The sequence below is a fragment of the Schistocerca serialis genome, chromosome 2 (assembly GCF_023864345.2).
Source record: "Schistocerca serialis cubense isolate TAMUIC-IGC-003099 chromosome 2, iqSchSeri2.2, whole genome shotgun sequence".
NCBI classification, from domain to species: Eukaryota; Metazoa; Arthropoda; class Insecta; order Orthoptera; family Acrididae; genus Schistocerca; species Schistocerca serialis.
Window position 1 is genome coordinate 286,160,453 of NC_064639.1, and position 20,562 is coordinate 286,181,014.

Genomic DNA, 20,562 nt, shown 5'->3' on the forward strand with positions numbered 1-20,562 from the left:
TAAGAGGATGGTCATCTAATGATAATGTATGGAAGAAATGATTTGTGCAAAGAAGTTGCAACATGTAAAACAATATTAGAGACTAATGCAACATAAATAAGGTGTGCATCTAAGAAACCTAAGGAAATTTTAAAGCAAAAGGGTAAACAGACTGATGAAAATGTAAATTTGCTTGCATGAAGAACATAGGAATTTATGTACATAAATACAGATAATTTGTAGACCATAGAAATGGTTCTCAGGTGAGATGTCTGATGCTTTGAAAGCCTCACAGTATTTCATCATCACAGCTGACCGACATTTCAAGGTGCTACACACACGTTGCTGAGGAGTGACTGATGCCTCCTATTTTTGCTGGTTAAAATGTCACCCTTAAATGTGAGAGAGGAGGGAAGCATTTTAGTTACCACTGACACTGAGTGACCAAAAAAAGGATATACACTTTCTCTAGTTCTGACTATAGTTGGTTGGTATAATAGTGAATTCTCCGTCATACCACCAGAGAAACTTAATAGGTTGGGCCTCCACCATTCATAGGTACAAAGCCGAGTGAAACTAGAAAATTTCAATCACAGTTATAAAAGTTCCCATAACAACTTCGCTGCTTCATATGATGAGACACACAACTTTGATATCCTCTTGGGGGGAGGGGGGGGGTTGCTTCAGAAAGTCCTGGAATCTTGCATTGCTGTTGTACTAATTTTTAAATAAATCACAGAGTATAACACTTTCCTTGTCATATATTGTGACTGATTATCAAGTACATAGGTGGAATATACATTTGCCATCTGACAGCCTCCGAAAGACAATAATGCAGACTGACTGCGTGGCTCATGCACCATTTCCTTTTGTATAAAGCAAAACGGTCAAATACATTAAACAGTTGTTTATTTGGTTCATTCAGACAGTTCTTGCCACCATTTCATTTCTGAGAGCTCTTTCAGCAAACAGAAACGTGAAAAAAATTGTCAAAATAGCTTTTTTGAAGTTCAGAAGATTGCAGAAGAGAGATCATTTTCAGTACAACTACCGCTTTGGGAAGAGCACATGATCCACTGTTTGAATACAGTTCTCACTGGTTTCTGGTTAATGAATTGTTTTAAATAATGGTGTCCATAATATTGAATTGTTTGCTCATCAGTGCTCAGACTATTGGAAAAAAAAGCTTGACATTTCATGAAATTCTTATTCAGAAAATCTATCAAGGGACAAATTTTGAAAAGTTAATCCCTCTTGTCACCTGTATTTCTGTTCAGATGTATGTTATTGTTGAAATGAAGGTGGCACTTGATTTCCAAATAACTGTTGCTGTTTCTACACTGCCGTGCACACCTTATATCAGAATACTCATATTCATTCCAACATAACTACTCCTGGGGAAGAGCAAGGCATCCAGGGAAGAGCAGTATACCTAATAGCTTTTTATGCCTTCGTTGGATAACTTACTGGACTCGAATTTCGAAGGAAGACAGTTCAAACCCACATCCAGCCACCCTGATTTAGGTTTTCTGTGATTTTCCTAAATCACTTCAGGCAAATGCTGGGATGGCTTCTTGAAAGTGCACTGCCAGTTTCCTTCCCCATCCTTCCCCAATCCGAGCTTATGCTCCATCTCTAATGACCTCAATGTCAACGGGACATGAAACACTTATCTCCCCCTCCTCTCATTGGTTAACTCAAATGTGTGATTATTGTTCTGCGTAGGATTCAGACACTTTCACTGGCATTCAAGTTCAGTACTTTTTCATAAAAAAAATTAATCAAAGCACTCGACTGCAGACTTCCCTTTTAATGCTGCTACCAAACAGCATTTGCACTGTTCAATTCCTGCTAGACAGGAATAGGTATATACCCTCCTTAATAAGTACTCAATATTCATATTCCACTTTAAATTCTTATCCATATTTAGTCCTTGAAATTTGAAACAATCAGGTAAGTTGAGGCAGTGTTCTAAGCTATTAAGTCACATTTTCCCAGTATTTTCATTTAAAATAAATGTATCATCAATAAATAAGTATGGAGCGGAGCAGAAATAGATGGGTAAATTATTAGCATGAAACAGAATTTTTCTACCTTCATTGTCACGTTTGTTGCAAATCTTGCTGCTGTTTATTTACATTCTTGGTCACTAAGTTGCTCCATGTGTTCCTGCAGTGAAATAGTATTGCTTCAATTACTGTTTCAGTATACTAGGGGAAAAATGGGACAGCATCTCTTGTGGATATTAATGGTAGGCGCTTGAATCCATATAGAAAAATTGTACTGTAGAAATGAGGAAACAGCAATGGCAAAAAAATGGAGCTTTAAAAATATAGAATTAGCATCGCAGTGGAAACTATACACATGACATTCAGTCTCCGTGTGTCTGAACAGCAGTGTACATCAAACTGAACAGTAGACTTATGGCAATAAAGGAAGTGGATATCTATCTGCCCTTTCCTGCATCAAGAGCTGATTAATACAGTTAATGTAACGTCAAAAACTAGTAATCCTAAAGATACACCTACACTTATTCAGAACAAAATATTTGACGCATTTGCAAAATGCCCAACAATGGAGTATTACATTCAGAAAACATATCTACATCCAACAAAGAAAGGAATTATGGATCCTCAAAAATTTCACTGGAATTGTTCCTTGAGAAAAAGAAATTTAAGGAAGAGAACATTGTCAGTACTTCTTGTAAATCGCTTTATTGTGCTCTGTTACTGAATGTTTGAAGGTTGATCTTTTAAAAAAATACTATTATCTTAAAATAAGGAGGTAACTCTGTTACATTAATCTGAACAGACAGCAGTGAACTTAAGATATGACCATGTGGAATCAATTAAAGATTATCTGATTTTCTACATTACTTTTATGAAATTTAGAAGAATTAATTTGTGAAACCATCATCACCATTAACTTTTATGTGACATTTTGGATTGGCGTAAGCCGATATCAATAAGTAGTCTGAGAATCCAATTCCCCCCATGCAAATCCTGTAACACAGAACATTTTTATTCTGTTGTTTTGTCATCTTGTCAAAGAACTGAATTTAATTCTTAAGTAACTTCAAACCCCAGGGTTTTTTAATTTTTTTCACTACTAGCATAGTACGAAACCTGTTTTATTTCTAGCCTTAGTTTTTTGATCCTTATATCTATAATTGTAAGACTGTCTGTGGTTTCCTTTGTTATCTATTTATCACAATTAATATCCAGCAGAACTTTACCAGTGACACCATTCACTTCTGAATTGTGGTCAACTGACCCATTCATATTACTTACTGATGTAACATATTCTTAAAAGGAGCAAGGTCCTCTATTACAGAAAATGAACCAAGATTATCTAAAGGAACATTTACAGAAATTTAGGTTTTAAATTTGTGAAGTAAAATACATTACCTTTTCTATGTAGAATATCATATTAGAGAGGGTATCAAGGGAATATATATTATACAGCATATAATCCTGGTGATGTGAGATCATTTATTTTCAAATCTTAGTCACATACACAATGAACTAAAGCCAAGAACTCTGTGCATAGGTACGTGGCCAGATATTTTGGAGCAATACAGAAAATGGTTCCAAATTTATGCTGCCACAGTTGGCTTTCCTTACGTCATGTTTCAAGGCTCTGCAGTGAGCACTTTGATCTTACATGTTGTGTATGACCTGAAGCACTGGTTTCTTTTTAATCAAATCACAATACAGCAAATTCTTAGCTCAAATGTTAACTGATTAATTTCTACCAGAGGAGCAGCTTATTGATGCTCAACGGTGTGGTTATCGACAATTTCTACCAGAGTAGTTTCTCAAGATGTGTGAAGCAATTATTGCAAGAAACCCAGCCTTTGTGTTCCTACATAAGCTTGTCACTGCTCTGTCAAGTGCCCAACAAAGTGTGGATGACTGGCTTGCTCTCAGTTCATTCAGATTCTAACAGCTAAACAATCCAGAATGCACCAATTCACTCACAAATTCAGTCCTGGACAACTACATGCTAACAATAGTATTTTTGACTATGGCCTCCTTGTGAGTTTCAGAATGTGTACCTTTGCTGACAGCATATCACAGGTCATTTATTAGTATATGAGCAGGACTACTGACAGTGGACGATTTGAGCATGGAAAAAAGTTGTGTGTAAAGATGGATCATGCTGCATGTTGGCGTGAACAAACCACAGCATACAGTTTCATCTGAAAGTGCCAAGCAAAGTATGCCTTGTACAGGCAGGGTCAGTTGAAGCTGACGGTGATCTCTTACTATGGAGAATGTGGCTCAAAGGAAAAACAGAACAATCTCCTAGGCGATCTCAATAAGAAACACTGGCGATCTAAAGCAATACGCCACATTGACACTGTTGAATGTTACCAGAGTAATTTGATGATGAATCTATGGGAAAGAAATTATTCCCTTGCCCTCGCAGTTACTAGCTTGAATCACCACCGCTCACATAAGGGTATATAGTAGTGCACAGCTTCATCCATGTCTGTGCAGAGGACGACTAGAGATAGAGTGTGTGTGTGTGTGTGTGTGTGTGTGTGTGTGTGTGTGTGTGTCTTACAAACAGCCAAAGCACAGTAGGAAAAGTACTGTTCAACAAATTAAGTTGCTTTGGACTAAATTTAGTAGGATTACACAGTCTCATAAGTTGGCTGTATGAATTACACTTCCTTCACCTACAGTGCATGCAGAATGAGATGCACTGCCACGTAGATGTAGGGGCATCAAACTAATGACATTCGAAGTTCACTCTCTAAGAGCAGTGAGAAACTGCGGCAGCAATCTGTATGAACAAATTCATTTAAATGTACCTTCTCCACTTGGCTACTATATTGTGAGTGTGTGAGTGTGTGTGTGTGTGTGTGTGTCAGATGCATTAATTTTTATTATTTTATATATAGCTGTTATTTTTACAGCAACTGTAGTGTATATACTGAAGGAAAAAAAATTCTGGACATCAAGGAGGAGTTGCGCAACAGAAATTAAAGTAGGTAGACATGTTTCCACATTTGAAAGATGATTTCTATTACAATTTTGTGCCAGTTGCATAAGAGTGATGCTAGTAGCACCACTATCAGGATGCAAGTCAAGTTTGTTTTAAATAAACGTTAAAACAATCGTGAGCATTTGTTACCTCATTAGTTACCTCTGAGATTGGACATGGTGAGTAGATGTTAGTCAAGAATGGCTTTAAGGTAACGAAGACACCTTTATCAGCACCTCACTGAAGTTAAATGAGTTTGTGTAATAAGGCTATGAGAAGCTGGTGGTGCTCTACGATTTTGCAGAAAAGCTTGGCAGCCACTGTACATTACTGCTGGCAGCATTGGCCACAAGAATGAAAGGTCACATGGCTTTACAAAGAGGGAAGACCATCATGTTCAGTGAATGGCTCTGGTACATCATATTGCATCTGCAGCAGCAATTTGAGCAGCAGTTGGCACCGCAGCGACACAAAGAACTGTTACAAATTAGTTACTTCAAGGACAGCTCTGAGCTAGATGCCTAATAGCATACATACCACTGACCCCCCATGAACCATGGACCTTGCCGTTGGTGGGGAGGCTTGCGTGCCTCAGCGATACAGTTGGCCGTACCGTAGGTGCAACCACAACGGAGGGGTATCTGTTGAGAGGCCAGACAAACATGTGGTTCCTGAAGAGGGGCAGCAGCCTTTTCAGTAGTTGCAGGGGCAACAGTCTGGATGATTGACTGATCTGGCCTTGCAACACTAACCAAAACGGCCTTGCTGTGCTGGTACTGCGAACGGCTGAAAGCAAGGGGAAACTACAGCCGTAATTTTTCCCGAGGACATGCAGCTTTACTGTATGATTAAATGATGATGGCGTCCTCTTGGGTAAAATATTCCGGAGGTAAAATAGTCCCCCATTCGGATCTCCGGGCGGGGACTACTCAAGAGGACGTCGTTATCAGGAGAAAGAAAACTGGCTTTCTACGGATCGGAGCGTGGAATGTCAGATCCTTTAATCGGGCAGGTAGGTTAGAAAATTTAAAAAGGGAAATGGATAGGTTAAAGCTAGATATAGTGGGAATTAGTGAAGTTCGGTGGCAGGAGGAACAAGACTTTTGGTCAGGTGATTACAGGGTTATAAACTCAAAATCAAATAGGGGTAATGCAGGAGTAGGTTTAATAATGAATAAAAAAATAGGGTTAGCTACTACAAACAGCATAGTGAACGCATTATTGTGGCAAAGATAGACACAAAGCCCATGCCTACTACAGTAGTACAAGTTTATATGCCAACTAGCTCTGCAGATGATGAAGAAATTGACGGAATGTATGACGAGATCAAAGAAATTATTCAGGTAGTGAAGGGAGACAAAAATTTAATAGTCATGGGTGACTGGAATTAGTCAGTAGGAAAAGGGAGAGAAGGAAACATAGTAGGTGAATATGGATTGGGGGGAAGAAATGAAAGAGGAAGCCGCCTTGTAGAATTTTGCACAGAGCATAACTTAATCATAGCTAACACTTGGTTCAAGAATCATGAAAGAAGGTTGTATACCTGGAAGAATCCTGGAGATACTAAAAGGTATCAGATAGATTATATAATGGTAAGACAGAGATTTAGGGACCAGGTTTTAAATTGTAAGACATTTCCAGGGGCAGAGGTGGATTCTGACCACAATCTATTGGTTATGAACTGCAGATTGAAACTGAAGAAACTGCAAAAAGGCGGGAATTTAAGGAGATGGGACCTGGATAAACTGAAAGAACCAGAGGTTGTACAGAGTTTCAGGGAGAGCATAAGGGAACAATTGACAGGAATGGGGGAAAGAAGTACAGTAGAAGAAGAATGGGTAGCTCTGAGGGATGAAGTAGTGAAGGCAACAGAGGATCAAGTAGGTAAAAAGATGAGGGCTAATAGAAATCCTTGGGTAACAGGAGAAATATTGAATTTAATTGATGAAAGGGGAAAATATAAAAATGCAGTAAATGAAGCAGGCAAAAAGGAATACAAACGTCTCAAAAATGAGATCGACAGGAAGTGCAAAATGGCTAAGCAGGGATGGCTAGAGGACAAATGTAAGGATGTAGAGGCTTGTCTCACTAGGGGTAAGATAGATACTGCCTACACGAAAATTAAAGACACCATTGGAGAGAAGAGAACCACTTGTATGAATATCAAGAGCTCAGATGGCAACCCAGTTCTAAGCAAAGAAGGGAAGGCAGCAAGGTGGAAGGAGTATATAGAGGGTTTATACAAGGGCGATGTACTTGAGGACAATATTATGGAAATGGAAGAGGATGTAGATGAAGATGAAATGGGAGATATGATACTGCGTGAAGAGTTTGACAGAGCACTGAAAGACCTGAGTCGAAACAAGGCCCCCGGAGTAGACAACATTCCTTTAGAACTACTGATGGCCTTGGGAGAGCCAGTCATGACAAAACTCTACCATCTGGTGAGCAAGATGTATGAGACAGGTGAAATACCCACAGACTTCAAGAAGAATATAATAATTCCAATCCCAAAGAAAGCAGGTGTTGACAGACGTGAAAATTACCGAAATATCAGTTTAATAAGTCACAGCTGCAAACTACTAACGCGAATTCTTTACAGACGAATGGAAAAACTGGTAGAAGCGGACCTCGGGGAAGATCAGTTTGGATTCCGTAGAAATGTTGGAACACGTGAGGCAATACTAACCTTACGACTTATCTTAGAAGAAAGATTAAGAAAAGGCAAACCTACGTTTCTAGCGTTTGTAGACTTAGAGAAAGCTTTTGACAACGTTAACTGGAATACTCTCTTTCAAATTCTGAAGATGGCAGGGGTAAAATACAGGGAGCGAAAGGCTATTTACAATTTGTACAGAAACCAGATGGCAGTTATAAGAGTCGAGGGGCATGAAAGGGAAGCAGTGGTTGGAAAAGGAGTGAGACAGGGTTGTAGATTCTCCCTGATGTTATTCAATCGCGTATATTGAGCAAGCAGTAAAGGAAACAAAAGAAAAATTTGGAGTAGGTATTAAAATCCATGGAGAAGAAATAAAAACTTTGAGGTTCGCCGATGACATTGTAATTCTGTCAGAGACAGCAAAGGACTTGGAAGAGCAGTTGAACGGAATGGACAGTGTCTTGAAAGGAGGATATAAGATGAACATCAACAAAAGCAAAACGAGGATAATGGAATGTAGTCAAATTAAATCGGGTGATACTGAGGGGATTAGATTAGGAAATGAGACACTTAAAGTAGTAAAGGAGTTTTGCTATTTAGGGAGTAGAATAACTGATGCTGTTCGAAGTAGAGAGGATATAAAATGTAGACTGGCAATGGCAAGGAAATCGTTTCTGAAGAAGAGAAATTTGTTAACATCGAGTATAGATTTAAGTGTCAGGAAGTCGTTTCTGAAAGTATTTGTATGGAGTGTAGCCATGTATGGAAGTGAAACATGGACGATAACCAGTTTGGAGAAGAAGAGAATAGAAGCTTTCGAAATGTGGTGCTACAGAAGAATGCTGAAGATAAGGTGGGTAGATCACGTAACTAATGAGGAGGTATTGAATAGGATTGGGGAGAAGAGAAGTTTGTGGCACAACTTGACTAGAAGAAGGGATCGGTTGATAGGACATGTTTTGAGGCATCAAGGGATCACAAATTTAGCATTGGAGGGCAGCGTGGAGGGTAAAAATCGTAGAGGGAGACCAAGAGATGAATACACTAAGCAGATTCAGAAGGATGTAGGTTGCAGTAGGTACTGGGAGATGAAGAAGCTTGCACAGGATAGAGTAGCATGGAGAGCTGCATCAAACCAGTCTCAGGACTGAAGACAACAACAACAACAACAACAACAACAACAACAACAGCCACTGACCCCAAACCACCACCATTTGCAACATCAGTGGTGTCAGGGGAGAGTTCATTGGAGGGCAGGGTGGAGGCCTGTTGCGTTTCCTGATGAAAACTGGTTCTGCCTTGTGCCAGTAATGGCTGTGTGTTGTTTAGGAGCAGGCCAGTTGAGGGTCTGCTACCAACCTGTCTGTGTGCTAGACACACTGGACCTACACCTGGAATTATGGTCCAAGTTGCAGTTCATAAGAAAGCAGGAACACTCATGGTTATCCCATGCACCCTGACTGCGAAGTTGTACATCAATCTGGTGGTTCAACCTGTCTTGATGTCATTCATGAACAGCATTCCAGGGAGTGTTTCCCCATCAGGTTACTGCTCTCCCACAAACCACCTTTGTAATCCAACATGCTGTACAGAGTGTTGACATTTTGCCTTGGCCTGCTCGATCACCAGATCTGTCTGCAATCGAGCACATATGGGACACAGTTGGGATGACAACTCCAGCATCATCCATAAACAGCTTTTAACTGTCCCTACATTGACCAACCAAGTTCAACAGTCACGGGACTCCATCCCACAAACTGACATCCAGCACCTGTACAACACAAAGCATGCACATTTGCAAGCTTACATCCAACACTGGCAGTTACACTAGTTATTAGTGTACCAGCATTTCACATTCACAATGGCTTATTTTGTACTTACATTACCTGTGGTCTTACCGTGTTACTCACTCACATATGTATCCAAGAGAAATGTATTTCCAGAATTTCATTACTGCGGTTTTATTATTTTTTGATGTTGCAATATTTTTTTTTTCAGTCAGTGTATTTCAGAATAAAATTGAGTCATCAGTTACACAGATCTTTTTACTTCAGTGTACAAATTCCGACAAATTAATTTGTCACCTTCACAAACGTACTATTGGTTTAGCAGATGTCAATATCTTCCTCATAGTTATAAGTTCCCTGCTGTTGGCACAATAGCTTGACATGTACACAGATGTGATTCATGTACTGTAAATTTATCAATCTGTAGTTATAAAAATCACATAGAATATATGCAGTTTTGGACACATCGTGGGATTAAGCTTCTGTGAAGAAGATATTGACATCTGCTAAACCAATACTAAGCTTCTGAAGACGACAAAATGATGTGTTTACACTTGTAAAGAGAAATAAAAATATCTGTGCAACTGATGACTTAATTTTATTCTGAAAGATGTAGTAATGGTTATTAGTAATGCTCATTATCTGGTTGTAATATTGTAGACCTACTTGGCTGATCAGCCTCACTATCAGTTTTTTCATGAAAGCCACTTTTACCAACTAGTTCTCCTTGCCTGAGAATCACAGTCCTTCAGTTAATCAGCCATTTCAACAACTTTTTTGCAAAATCTATCTCTCTCTCTCTCTCTCTCTCTCTCTCTCTCTCTCTCTCTCTCTCTCTCTCTCTCTCTGTGTGTGTGTGTGTGTGTGTGTGTGTGTGTGTGTGTGTGTGTGTGTGTGTCACACACAACCAGAAGTACTTGGGTGTAGCTTTCAGTTTTTATTTTCTCTGATATCACATGTGGAAAGATGCACAGTATTACAAGGTAAGTATTCTGTGTTGCTGGGTCAGCAGTAGATTAGCAGCCAGCTGATGCAACATAAAAAGCTTGAAAACAAATATTTCAATATCTTGAGCATCAAGTATCTTTGTGATGTTGAAACCATTTTATGGATTTTATTAAAAACAGTTGAATTAAACGTAATAAAGGATTTTACTAAGAGAAAATCACAAACTATGGAATTTTATTTGAAGTTGCACTGATCTGACTTGGTGTAATTTTTTTGACAATCATATATTGTGTTAAGTATTAGAAAGGCACATGCAGTAACATCAGTAATTCACAAAGCAGAAGGAAAAAAAAATATATTTAATGAAGTTTAAAACAACTTCAGTACCTATTTGTGTTTAGTGCATGTTTGCACAAACATCATTCTCATTGAGTAAATACTGACAATATTTTGAGAATATAATGAAGATGATGGTCTTTAATTATAGGAATTGCAGTACTAAATAGAACTAAACTTTACCTAAGAGCTTTTTTTTTTAAACCACACACAACTGAACCATTTGAAATTTGCAAGTGAATACAACAAATACAAAAAAAGATGTAACAATCACTATATTACACATGTATACAACAGAACACATCTTTAAATAAACCATTTTAACTATAAAAATGTTTCGTTCTAAAGCTGAAGTATGTTAAACAATTAAAAAGTATCTTCTTTTTAAATAAAAAACAATGTGTGTAAACATTATTTTCTACAAATGAAATTGCAATTAAGAGCTTAGATTCAGATTTTTTTTTTAAAGAATCAGCCACTCACTTGTGAAGTTTTTTAACTAGCAGTAATAAATTACACATGATCATTCAGAACATTTATGCTGTTTCTTAACATTTTTGTCATTCCAAGATCATATGCACTTTTCTTTCAGACATCCACATTCATTTATCATATTCACAAGTCTCACAAAATAATAGTCACAGTTAGTAGATCTATCTTTTCACAAAAAAATGTAGTTTTTGTTCTCATGAAAAACTTATCACATTGTTTTATGATCTTTAAACATATTATAAATAATGGAAATAAATATATTCAAGAAAAATGTAGAAACATGTTCCCATGATTCTTACATGGTATCAGTATCACCTTCTCAGGTTCATAACTTGATCAGTTTTATTAACTTTTTAAATAAAATGTCTACGTGAGTTTTGCATACATATCTTCAATTTGAGGTTTGAAGTAAGCCTTCAGCTGAGGTCGTTTACTCTTCAGTGTTGGTGTTAATAAACCATTTTGTACAGAAAATGGATCAGGGTGCAAATACACATCTTTAACCTAGACAAAAGACAGCAATTTTAATTAAATGTAAGAAGAAAGTACAGTTAACAATAGGTTACAGAAAACAGATATTGTGAAAAAGTTGACAACATTCCAAGCATTGGAACAGATGTACACACTGGTATGGTCTTAAGGAATAACAACAAAATATTTTGTAAAATGCAACAACTATGATTTTGCAGAATGCTGTAACTAATGTAATAATTATTTTTCTTTTGTTTAACCAGGTGACAGTTAACAGTCACCATTTTCAATGGAAATCTATAGGCATCTTCAGATCTGAACACAGGGTCTGAAGATTATAGTTTAAGCAGGTAATAGCTCGAGTGAAACCTGCAATTCTTGTCTGGTTAAATAAAATAAAAAAGAATACCAAGGTATGTACCAGGGAAAAAGAGATATGTGATGAATGAACAATGAGTATATGAAGCAACAGAAACACATTTTTTACAAATGTAAACAATATTGTAGTAGAAATACTACAAACAAGATCATAAGTCCAGGGTAACTAAAAATATGCCAACAGTGAGAAGATAATTATTACTATATTTGGCTGTGAGTGCATGGTTTAAACAGAATAATAATTACACTTGTACACACTTGTCAAAAGCCAATATCTGGCAACATCACAGTTAAAAATCAACTGGACAGAGCAGAATTTTAATAGAATACACTTTCTTACCACTATTTGATTGTACTAAAATACCATGACAAAAATAGTTTAATAATTTACTGCGCAATTACTGTTAGCTTAGCTTAGTGTAATGGTAATAACTCTGTTAATGCTGCAATATCAGGATGGTAAAATATACTCAGGCTTAATCTTTGCTTTTTGTTGCCAACTCTTTCCTTCTTTTATTGTATGATAAAATTAGTTCATAAACCTAACTGAGGGAATATGAAAATAAAATAAATGTAATAGCCAGCAGCAGTGTAAAACAGAAGTAAGGCAAAAGAAGGACAATGGTTGTGATAAGGAGTAAAAGGGAAAGTATAGCAATGGAGTGGGGAAGAAGAAAGAGGAATGTTGAGAAAGAATTAAGGAGCTTTTGCTTCAAGCCAACAATACTGATATCAGCACGAGTTGCTTAAAAATTATCATCCACCCATCCTAAATATGTTAAAGGAGGACAGGGTTCTATTACTATCTATTTGTGAACTGTACTGTTTATATCAGTTTTTTTATGTATTATTGCTTTTGTGAAATAAATGTTTAAGGAAGCTTCTGGAAATTATAGAGTTATAAAATGCTACTCACAAAAGAAGCAATAAATGGACACCACACATTGATAGGAAAAAGAACAACCAATAAGTCTCTGTTGTTTTCCTGCTCCACAATATGTGATATGTTACTTTTTTTCTTTAGTACGAAGCCTTTCTAATTTTATATAAAGCGAAGCTGTAGTGAGGAATTACAACCTATTCAATCCGCTTAAAGCACTCTTTTCACTTTTATCTGTCTAACCTTTTATGTTCCTTGGGATTAGTATCACACTTGTACACACTTGTCAAAAGCCAATATCTGGCAACATCACAGGAAAAGTATAACAATGGAGTGGGGAAGAAGAAAGAGGAATGTTGAGAAAGAATTTTGTTGTAAAGAAAGTGGCTTTGTGGATTTTATGATGGTTCTGCAAGCATTTGGGTGTATGAAAAGTATCCACCTGCACGGAGAGTCCAATTACATACTAAATTACAGACACCCATTAATAGGATGGATGAGATAGTTCTCAGGTCACAGGACTGAGAAAGACTGTCACCAACAAAATGATAGTGCATAGGACAGCATTCTGGATTGGTAACTGCTTTGTAAACTATAACAGAATGACATAGAATAGTGTTCTACATATAATGTATATACAATCCTAGCAGCTGTATTTAGTAAGTTGCAGTACGAAAAATCCAGCACAATTATAGTAAAATGGAGAGAGCAGCTTCCTTTCCAGTTTACTCAAATTTAGACAGAAAAATTGTGAATATCATTAATCAGTATGATGATTGTTATTACAAAGTACAGATTAAGTTTCTATGATTTCCTTGTCTTTTGCCAGTGTATACCTTGACTTACTCCGCATCTCTGAAAGTTCTCCTTCTAGATGGATCTACAAAACATAGTGGATGAATGAATGAATAAAAGATTGCCGCAATATAAGAGCGTTCCTTCCATGTGTACTCTGCCCCATGCTTGAGAGGGATCTTATGATGGATACCAAGGAAATAAAATACTTGGGGTGCACTAAAATAAGCACTGCTGCCTTACGGTAGATTGAGGAATCTACAAAGACTAAGGGAGAAACACCCCTACAGAAAAAGACCCGGTCCTCCAGGTTGAGGATTGTACGCAGGGCCAGTAACCCAGCTACAGAAAACTCTAATATTACAAATATCTCACATAAGCCTTGGATGAAAAATGGACCCCAAAATATTATGACCTTGCAATGGAAATCAAACATGAGAGTCGGAACATGGAATGTACAGAGTATGTTTAAAACAGTATCCTTCTGAAGACTCAGCAAACAACTAGACATAAGTACACAATATTCAACAGTGGAAAAGAAAATGGTTATCACAAATTTGGAACGGCCTTCTGTGTACTAAATGATGTTCTCCCCACAGTAATAAGCTTTGAAGCCATTGATGAAAGACTATGCTACCTTAGAATCGGGTTCAAGTGGTTCAACTTGTCACTAAAAAACTTTCATGCACCAATTAATGACAAAGATGATGCAACGAAGGATAACTTCTATGAAAACTTACCACACCTGTGGGAAAAAAAACCTACCAAAACATGATATCAAGATAGTAAGAGGCGATTTTAATGCAAAAATAGTAAAAGAGGATATTTTTAGACCAACTATTGGAAAAGAAAGTCTGCATGAGGAAAGTAATGATAATGTCATTCGGCTGATAAATTTTGCTGCAACAAATATGATCATTAGCAGTACTACCTTCCCTCATAAAAGAATACAGGAAGAAACATGGTACTCAAGTGATAAGAAAACAGCAAATCAGATTGATCATGTTTTGATATATAGTAAACACAGAAAAACAGTTAGTTACGTACAATCCTTCTAAGGAGCTGAAATGGGGTCAGATCATAATCTAGTAATAAGCACAATGAAAATCAAGCTGAAGGGAGCACCAAAAGTAAAATTTAGACTGGGAAACATGAACAGATGAAGTTTCAAACTGGTTTGATGCCTTAAGTAATATGGAAGAAAGCCTTGAAATGACCAGTGATGAATACTGGAGCAATGTAAAAGAAGCCATCCTCACAGCAGCAAATAATAACCTGCAGAGAGCTAAGAAAGGCAGGGAGAAATGGTTCAATGAAGAGTGCGAAGAAGCGAAAACAAGGTTATGAAGCTACAAAAGAAATGGTTGCAAACAAATAAGAATCCTTAAATAGAACTTTATTATCGGCAGGCTCAAATGCAGGCAAACAAAATTAACCAGAAGAAAAAGAAACAATTCCTAAAACAACAGATTGAATCGATTCATGAATATCATCAAAATAACAACATGCGGAAAATCTATGGTACAATCATCAAAATTAGAAAAGGTTTTAATCACAAAACCAAGGTGATGAAGGATTTAAATGATTGAACCATGAAAAATTTTAGCAACAAGCAAGGAATATTTTCACAACCTACTGAATTGTTCTGATCCAGATGCACCCGTTACTAGTTCTGGCAACAGTCACAACTGTGAGGAAATTCCAGAACCCACATATGAGGAGGTAGTAGAGTGTTTCAAACGCCTAAAAATGGTGAAGCAACTGGCAGTGACAGCATCCCAAGTGAGATACAAGCACTGCACATACGTTTACTTCATCTTATACAAATAATCTGGGAAACAGAGGACATTACAACGGAGTGGAGAGAATAATTAATAGTCCCTATAAATAAAAAAGGAGAAAGGGAAGATCTCAGTAACTATAGAGGAATATCATTAGTCAATACAGGTTATAAGATCTTATCTTGTTTATTGCTATGCTGCTTAAAACCATATGCAGAAAGTATAATTGGGGATTATCAAAATGGCTTCCGCGAAAACAGATCCACCACTGTCAACACATTTGCAATCAAATCAATAAATGAAAAAAATTTGTGAATATAAAGAAAAAATACATTATCTGTTCATTGATTTCACGAAAGCTTCTGACTCCATCCATAGACAAAGCTTGTGGAATGTAATGACTGAATTTGGTTTTACTAAATCGATTAAAATCTGACCACTAAGAAAAACTGGGTTAAGACAAGGAGACGCTTTGTCCCCCCTTCTCTTCAATATAGCTTTAGAAAGAGTTGTGAGGAAAGTGAAACTGGTACCTGCTGGGATCCTCCAAGAAAGGATACGCAGGTGACATATTGCTCATTGGAAACAGTGAAATAGAGATTAGGCAATTATTTATGGAACTTGCAACAGAAGCATCAAGACTTGGCCTGAAAGTAAATGACGAGAATACAAAATACATGATAGTTCAAAGATGTAGAGATCAGTGGGATAACCAATCACATCTAATAGTTGGTGAACACAAATTCGAGCATGTTGAACAGTTCAAATTTCTGGGATCAGTGATAGATGAACAATATCAGAGACAGGTAGAAATAAAAGCGAGACTGCAAAATTCTAACCGAGCCTATTATGCAATACAAAATCTCTTAGAGTCCAAACTGCTGACTAGGAAAACTAAAATAAAGTTATATAATGCAATCATCAGACCAGTTATAATCTATGGGGCAGAAACATGGAGCCTAACGAAAACAGAACACCACCATTTCCAAGTGTTTGAGAATAAAGTTTATAGACAATGAATCACAATGGAAGAGAAGATACAACATAGAAATCCACAAGCTATCACAACAACCAATGATAGTGAACATAATAAATGCTAGAAAACTGCGATGGGCTGGACATCTGATGAGAATGAAAGAAGATCAAATTGTGTTACGGATATTCAGGGAAAATCCATACGGCAAAAGATAAAATGAAATTGATTGCATATGTGAAAGATTGGGAATAAATAACTGGCAAGAGGTAGCACGAGACAGGAGCATCTGGAGGAATCATGTGAGACTGGCACAGGAGCTTCGAGTCCCTTAGAAGCCCAGTACTACTACTACTACTACTACTACTACTACTACTTGTACAAGTGGAGAGCTACTTACCTGTTCAAAGGACTTGAGGCCTGCTTCCTTGCCCCATGAGATCATATCATCAAAAATTAGCTTTTTAACTTCTGGGTGGCTGCATAGCACAGAAAATGTTCCTGGTATTCCATTTTCAAGAGCCCAGCATTTTATAACATCAACATCAGGAACAACAACTGCCACTATGCATGACTGCAAAAATAATAAGACAAATATTTAAAAAAAAGTGAAACATGGTATATTTAAAATAACAGACAGTACATAATGTGACACTACACCACAATATCCTCAGTTTCATAATTAGTAGCTGCAGATTAAGAGATTCGTTTAAACCGAATGCTACTGAATACATCCCCTACTTTACGAAGTGTAGTCAGAACTGCCATGGGCTTCATCAGACAGACATCTTTTACCTGATATGCCATGATCATATTTTATGGTTTTTGATTACCCGCATATCAGTGATTTTGAAGTTGCAGTCTAAGACTGCCTCAGTAAATGGAAGTGGAAACCTACATTTTAATTTAAACCACCGTAGATTGTAATTGCTAATGTCTAGGTTACATGCTACTATACTAAAATTTGTTACTGGTTTCAGATTTGTTGTCAACATCTGATTTAATGATTACAGAAGCAACACATAGGCTTGTAGATAGTAAGTACATGTATTAACTATGTGCCTGTGTTGTTGCTGTAATAGTTAGATCTGATGATGGTGGGAAATCTGAAACATGTAATCAATTTCAATAAAATAGCGAGTGAACAGGCTATTGACTTTTATAATCTACTCCAATACAAAGCTCCCAGATCTCCTCCTCAGGTCCAAAATTAGTGAATATCAAACTAATTAATATAACCACCTTAGAACATCAGTTACATCACAAGCATTCAGTACAGGAAGTTTTTAGTGCCAGAAACAATCTTCTTCTTCTTCTTGGAAATGCAGTTCAATTAAGCAATTATAAACAGAAACTTCTCATCATTCCTGTGAGTGACACTATTTTAAATTTTAATCTATTTATTTAAGCTTGAATCTGATCCTCAGTCAACAACAATATTTTTTAAAATGTCTTTTGACTCCAAAATGACAATACAGATCATCATCATCGTTTTTGTTGTTGTTGTTGTTGTTGTTGTTGTTGTTACTACTATAGTTTGAGACAGATCTGTCGCCATCTGATAGCTTGCTTTCTTTTTTTCTGAATTTCACACTGGCCATTTGTTAGCCACGTTGAATTGTAAGCAGAAATGGTGTTCATCTTGTTCACTTACAAAATAAGCACATAACCAGTTAACTACATTTCCTTAAATTAATGAGTTGTCATCAAAACAAGCCATTAATTTTCAGACAGTGAAAAATTTCAAGCTTTCGCAACCCAAGGTTACTTCATCAGGAAAGAGGGAAAGACGTAAGGATGTGGGTTTTAAGGGAGAGGGTAAGGAGTCATTCCAATCCTGGGAGCGGGAAGACTTATCTTAGGGGGAAAAAAGAACAGGTATATGCTTGTGCGCGCGCGCGCGCGCGCGCGCCCACACACACACACACACACACACACACACACACACACACACACACACACACACATATATATACAGACACAGGCAGACATACGTAAATGTTCATGGACTTGCTTCGCATCTGGTGTCTCTCAGTCACATTTGAAGATGTCTAAAATGTATCAGAACTGGTCAAGAATGTGAAGCCCATACCTTTCCAGGAATGAAGTACTACCAATCACTACATGGATGCCAAACAGAAAACTGAATGAACAGGGAATCTGCTGCTTTCGAGTTAATCCTCAAAACTCAGCCAAATGAAGATACTTTCCTGTATGCATTTTTGTTACCACAGTTACATGCATACTTTGGAAAGGAGAAACAAAGCACAATGAGGAAATGGAAGGATAGGTTTTACATTATTGTTCCAGTGTTTGGAAATATTATCAGGTGTACACAACAACAGACATGAAACAAATTCAAGGACAAGTTCCTAGTATTGTAACATGACAATATTGCTCTTATGAAAGTGTTGCAGAAATGACCCAGGAACGTTAATGGGAGTTATTGGAAGAAAGATGAAGTTCTTCTGAAACTCTTATTGTGTAAGTTCAGAGAACCAGTTTCAACTGAGTGATCATTCTATTGTCACCATCTATACTTCATATACAAATCATCTGCATAAGATAAAAGAGATTAGGGCATGTACAGAGTCACAGAGAAAGTCATTTTTTTTTTCTCGCACTATGTATGAATGAAATTGGACAGAGAATTTCTATTATTTGTACAAGGTACCCTCCAGTATGAATGGTACAGTTGCTTATTGAGTGTATATGGAGATGAAGGACAGAGAAAGGCTCATACTGTAACCTGGTTGATGGAAAAGGTAGCATGAATTACACAAGTGCTACAGATGAACACTGAGAAACTGAGGAGTAAGCCAAGGCCAGAAGACAGAAGTGTCAAGAATTGAAAATATCCAGAGACACAAAGAGCAAGCTATGAATGAAGAAAACAACAACCTGACATTACAATAACTTTTAAACAAAAGTCTACGGGATGTAATGAAAATATGAACTGAAGTTAAGATTAAATCTTTATTTACATAAGCTTGATTCATAATGTTGCATTCTCATCTCTCAGGTTTTGTGCAGACTGTTGTATCCAGGTCAGAATTAAATACAGATACATTAAATCCTTCAAAATTCACTGACACTCCACTCCACAAGGGCCTAGGATTTGGCTGCTCAGCCTCTACTTCTGGCCAGTCTATGGAGTAGAAATCACAACTCCTTACCTCAAGTATAGCTCTTGGCAAGCATACAAGGATGTTGCAGAGCTCACATCACCATTTGGATATATTGCCGATTGCTATCTACCAGGTTGTCATTCCGGTTGCCATATGGACATCCTTCTTTGGAAACGAGATGCCATAATTTGAATACTCTCAAGCTTGTAACAGTTTTCACAATGGAGAACCACTGTAATTGACACTTTTAACTACATCTGTCCATACTAGCTTCTGTTGACAGAATTTGTGTTTAGTAATCTAGCCTCTCATATCCTTTTTTCCTCACATGAAGGAAAGGTGTAGCAAAACAGGATGGTTTTTGAGACAGATTTTCTCAACTAGTGTATATGTTATTTATTTCATAATCCTTTGTTCTACAAATTTTTTTCTCTTACTGGAATGTTTTGACACACTTTACACCACACTGGGAGATTACCCAAACAACTGATGCACTTATCGTATGGAGGATCCTTGCCTCATATTCATAGATAACCTTTCCATTGTAATAGGAGTCAGTGGGGGTTGCCCGTAATGTTGAAAGAGTGCACTGAATTAGAAATGTAAGGCTTCATCTTAAGGTGGATGAAACTGTCTGATTTGTTCAAGTGAAGTGGGTGAATCAAATGTCTGCATTAATGCAGCTGTTCTCCTGGTTTCACAGTTGACTCCCTTTATTATACACTTCAGATGAGCACTGTCTTCCCCTTCCCATTATTCTTTAACACTCTCATATTTATGTGAATCGAACATTTGCAAGAGAGTAACCTTCTTCAAGTTGAGAGTTTCGCAAAATTCTGGTGTTATCGGATATTGTCGAGCTTTTTCTCATTCTAGATTTGCTACTTTGATGGGAAAATAGCTGTCTCTGCTAACAATGCTCCATATCTTAGAAACTTCACTAACTCTGAAATACTGCTATGC

General features: G+C 37.1%; 1 protein-coding gene across 2 annotated transcripts in view; it reads right to left on the reverse strand.

The window, feature by feature from the left end:
- Nucleotides 1-10,582: 10,582 nt before the first annotated feature.
- LOC126457055 (long-chain-fatty-acid--CoA ligase 1) overlaps nucleotides 10,583-20,562 on the reverse strand; it is a 632,391-nt gene continuing 622,411 nt past the window's right edge. For both annotated transcript variants that reach the window (XM_050093045.1, XM_050093046.1), the window contains 2 exons: nucleotides 16,872-17,045; nucleotides 10,583-11,697 (listed from right to left, as the gene is read on the reverse strand). In XM_050093045.1, coding sequence (XP_049949002.1) covers nucleotides 11,560-11,697; nucleotides 16,872-17,045 — 312 coding nt within the window. In that variant the 3' untranslated portion in view covers nucleotides 10,583-11,559. The remainder of the gene's footprint in view (nucleotides 11,698-16,871; nucleotides 17,046-20,562) is intronic.